Source organism: Lolium perenne, chromosome 6 (assembly GCF_019359855.2).
Source record: "Lolium perenne isolate Kyuss_39 chromosome 6, Kyuss_2.0, whole genome shotgun sequence".
Lineage (NCBI taxonomy): Eukaryota > Viridiplantae > Streptophyta > Magnoliopsida > Poales > Poaceae > Lolium > Lolium perenne.
The window spans coordinates 265,803,759-265,806,931 of NC_067249.2; the positions used below are offsets into that span (position 1 = coordinate 265,803,759).

General features: G+C 49.1%; 1 protein-coding gene across 1 annotated transcript; it reads left to right on the forward strand.

Moving 5' to 3' along the window:
• The first annotated feature begins 339 nt into the window (after positions 1-339).
• On the forward strand, positions 340-2,583 carry LOC127309209 (subtilisin-like protease). The gene has a single exon (XM_051340142.2). The coding sequence runs from the start codon at positions 340-342 to the stop codon at positions 2,566-2,568; it is 2,229 nt and encodes a 742-aa protein (XP_051196102.1). The 3' UTR covers positions 2,569-2,583.
• Positions 2,584-3,173: the final 590 nt, after the last annotated feature.

Here is a 3,173-nt window from a genome sequence, read left to right on the forward strand (position 1 = left end):
TATCCCTATATGCATTTATAGTAGAAAGATCATAATCTACATGTAGGAAGAGCCGTTTGGGCCAAAACAAGATATTCAACGGGATACTGTATGTGCACAATAGCTTCTCTTACCACTATGCGCATTAATAGTTTTTTTTTTTTTGAGAAGGCATTAATAGTTAGCACCACACGATATTCCCAAGAAATTAATACTACAGATATGGAAGATCACACTGTTTCATTTATTTGGTAGATATTACTAGTACACCATACCATTCGTGGGGCGTGTATAAATTAAGAACCCCCGGTGCTGGACATTGCATCGCCATCGCTTCTTTCATTACCTAAGTATTGTACAATGGCATTGTTAGCTAATCTCTTCCTATCACTTCTCTTGCTCGCCACCTTCTCTCCCACAACGATACTCTGCTTTGTGAATCCAGCTCCTCCAAGGGTAGATGAGGGTGCTGCGATAAACTCTGCTTATCGTACTTATATTGTGCTCGTGAAGCCACCGCCCTCTAATGTCGGCAAAGATGGGTACCGCCGATGGTACGAGTCTTTCTTGCCGGGCTCGCATCTTGGCGACTCGGGTGAGCCACGTCTTATCCACTCCTACACCGAGGTGCTCAGCGGCTTCGCCGCGAGGCTTGCTGATGGAGAGCTTGATGTTGTTGCCAAGAAGCCAGGATTCATCCGCGCATTTCCGGACCGGAAGCTACAACTTATGACCACACACACACCAGAGTTTCTCGGTCTTCGGAATGGCACCGGTTTTTGGCAGGATGTTGGCTACGGGAAGGGAGTCATTGTGGGGTTGCTTGACACCGGCATCCATGCACCACACCCTTCCTTCGACGATCACGGCATCCCACCGCCGCCATCGAAGTGGAAGGGCTCGTGCAAGGCGGCACGATGCAACAACAAGCTCATCGGTGCCAAGTCGCTAGTTGGAGACGACGAATCGGGTGATGACGACGGCCACGGGACGCACACCTCATCCACAGCAGCCGGGAATTTCGTCACTGGTGCATCGTACCACGGCTTGGGAGCAGGCATCGCGGCTGGAATTGCTGCGGGCGCCCATATCGCCATGTACAAGGTGTGCACTTCTAGTGGTTGTACCGAGTCCGCTATACTGGCCGGGCTCGATGCGGCCATCAAGGATGGGGTGGATGTGCTCTCAATCTCACTCGGCGCACGCATGCCAGTAAGCTTTGATAGGGACCCCATCGCCATCGGCACATTCCATGCAGTATCCAAAGGCATCATCGTGGTCTGCGCGGGGGGCAACGATGGCCCCGATCAGGGTTCGGTAACCAATGACGCGCCATGGTTGCTCACAGTGGCTGCCGGATCGGTGGACCGAAGCTTCCGCGCTAGCGTTCATCTCGGCAATGGCAAGCTGATCGATGGAGAAGCGCTTACACAAGTGCCAGAGCCGAGCTCAAATCTCCACCCTCTCCACTATGAAGTCGAACGGCAAGCCTGCGACTATTACTATGATGATAACAGCCACGTCTCCGGGAAGATCGTGGTCTGTAGAAAAATGGACCCGAAATTTCAGGTGCAAAGTATCCATCATACAATGGACGCTGGAGCAGTCGGCGTAGTGCTCTTTGACGATGAAAGTTTGGGCTACACCACTACTCTTGACGATTACAACTCTAGCGTCGTGCAAGTGACCGCGGCTGACGGCAAAGTTCTCAAGACATGGGCAAGCACCTCCACGGGAGCCAAATTCACATACAACAATACATTGCTTGGTGTCCATCCGGCCCCTGTAGTGGCATGGTTTTCTTCCCGAGGTAATAGCCCTAACACCGCTGGGGTGCTCAAGCCGGACATACTGGCACCTGGGCTCAACATCCTGGCTGCGTGGCCACCAAAAACAAACTATGCACATGGGCCTTTCAACATCCTATCTGGCACATCCATGGCCACACCACATGTTAGTGGCGTCGTAGCGCTTGTGAAGAGCTTGCATCCAGACTGGTCGCCAGCCGCCATCAGGTCAGCCATCCTGACGACAGCAAATGCGGTGAATAGTACCGGTGGCTCTATCCTCAATGAGATGCATGAGAAAGCAAGCTTCTTTGACATGGGCTCCGGGCATGTCAACCCCGCGAAAGCCGCTGACCCTGGCCTTGTGTATGACCTCGACTTCAACGACTACACCAGCTACATATGTTCGATACTCGGCGACTATGGCTTGCTAATCATTGTGCATAACTCGAGCCTAACATGTGAAAAGCTGCCCAAGGTCAAGGGCATCCAACTCAATTACCCGACAATAATGGTGCCACTGACACAAACACCGACATCGAGCATGGTGCACCGAACGGTGACGAACGTTGGCCCAGCAAAATCAACGTACATGGCGAAGGTGGAAGCACCCAAGTCACTGAATGTAAAGGTCACCCCGGACAAGCTAGTGTTCTCCAAGGCTGGAGAGAAGAAGACGTTCAGTGTATCGGTGAGCGGAAGACTTGATAAAGGAGAGCACCTGGAGGGAAGCTTGAGCTGGGTGTCAGGGAAGCATGTTGTGCGGAGTCCCATCGTCGCTTCGACACATCTAAAACATTAATAAGTTGCTTTGGATGTTGTTAAAGCTTGATTAGGTTTCTGAGCATTCAAATCAATATCATAACATTCTCGTCTCAACATCACTTAGTACATCTGAACTATACATTAGAAATCACATTTTACAAATTTTATGCTAAGGCGTGTGTAATTTTTGGCGACCCAGACTTATGACATGCCATTTATAATTGGCAAGCCCTCTTTTATTGAGAAAATATACTCCCTCCGGTTCATATTAATTGACTCTAATATGGATGTATCTAGACATATTTTAGTTCTAGATACATCCATATTGAAGTCAATTAATATGAATCGGAGGGAGTATAAGAAATCGCTGATTACACTTTTTTATCCCACAATACAAATAATACTATCAATAATCTGATGACTCAAGTCACATGTAAGCCCTCTCATCGCTAAGTGAACATGCTGTAAATTTTAAGAGACCTTAGACAACAGGTTTTACAAGTGGTTCACGCATTGTTATTGGAGCCCATACCACTTTCTTCTTCTCTAATCCCTGATTGGGGCATCGACTAGGATTGCTTCGCACCTCTCAAAGTGAACGTGTTCTTTTGGATCCCGCACCTCCACAAAATCAGGACTTGT

Coding starts and splice junctions, on each gene's coding strand:
- LOC127309209 (XM_051340142.2), top strand. CDS start 340: ATGGCATTGTTAGCTAATCTCTTCCTATCACTTCTCTTGCTCGCCACC.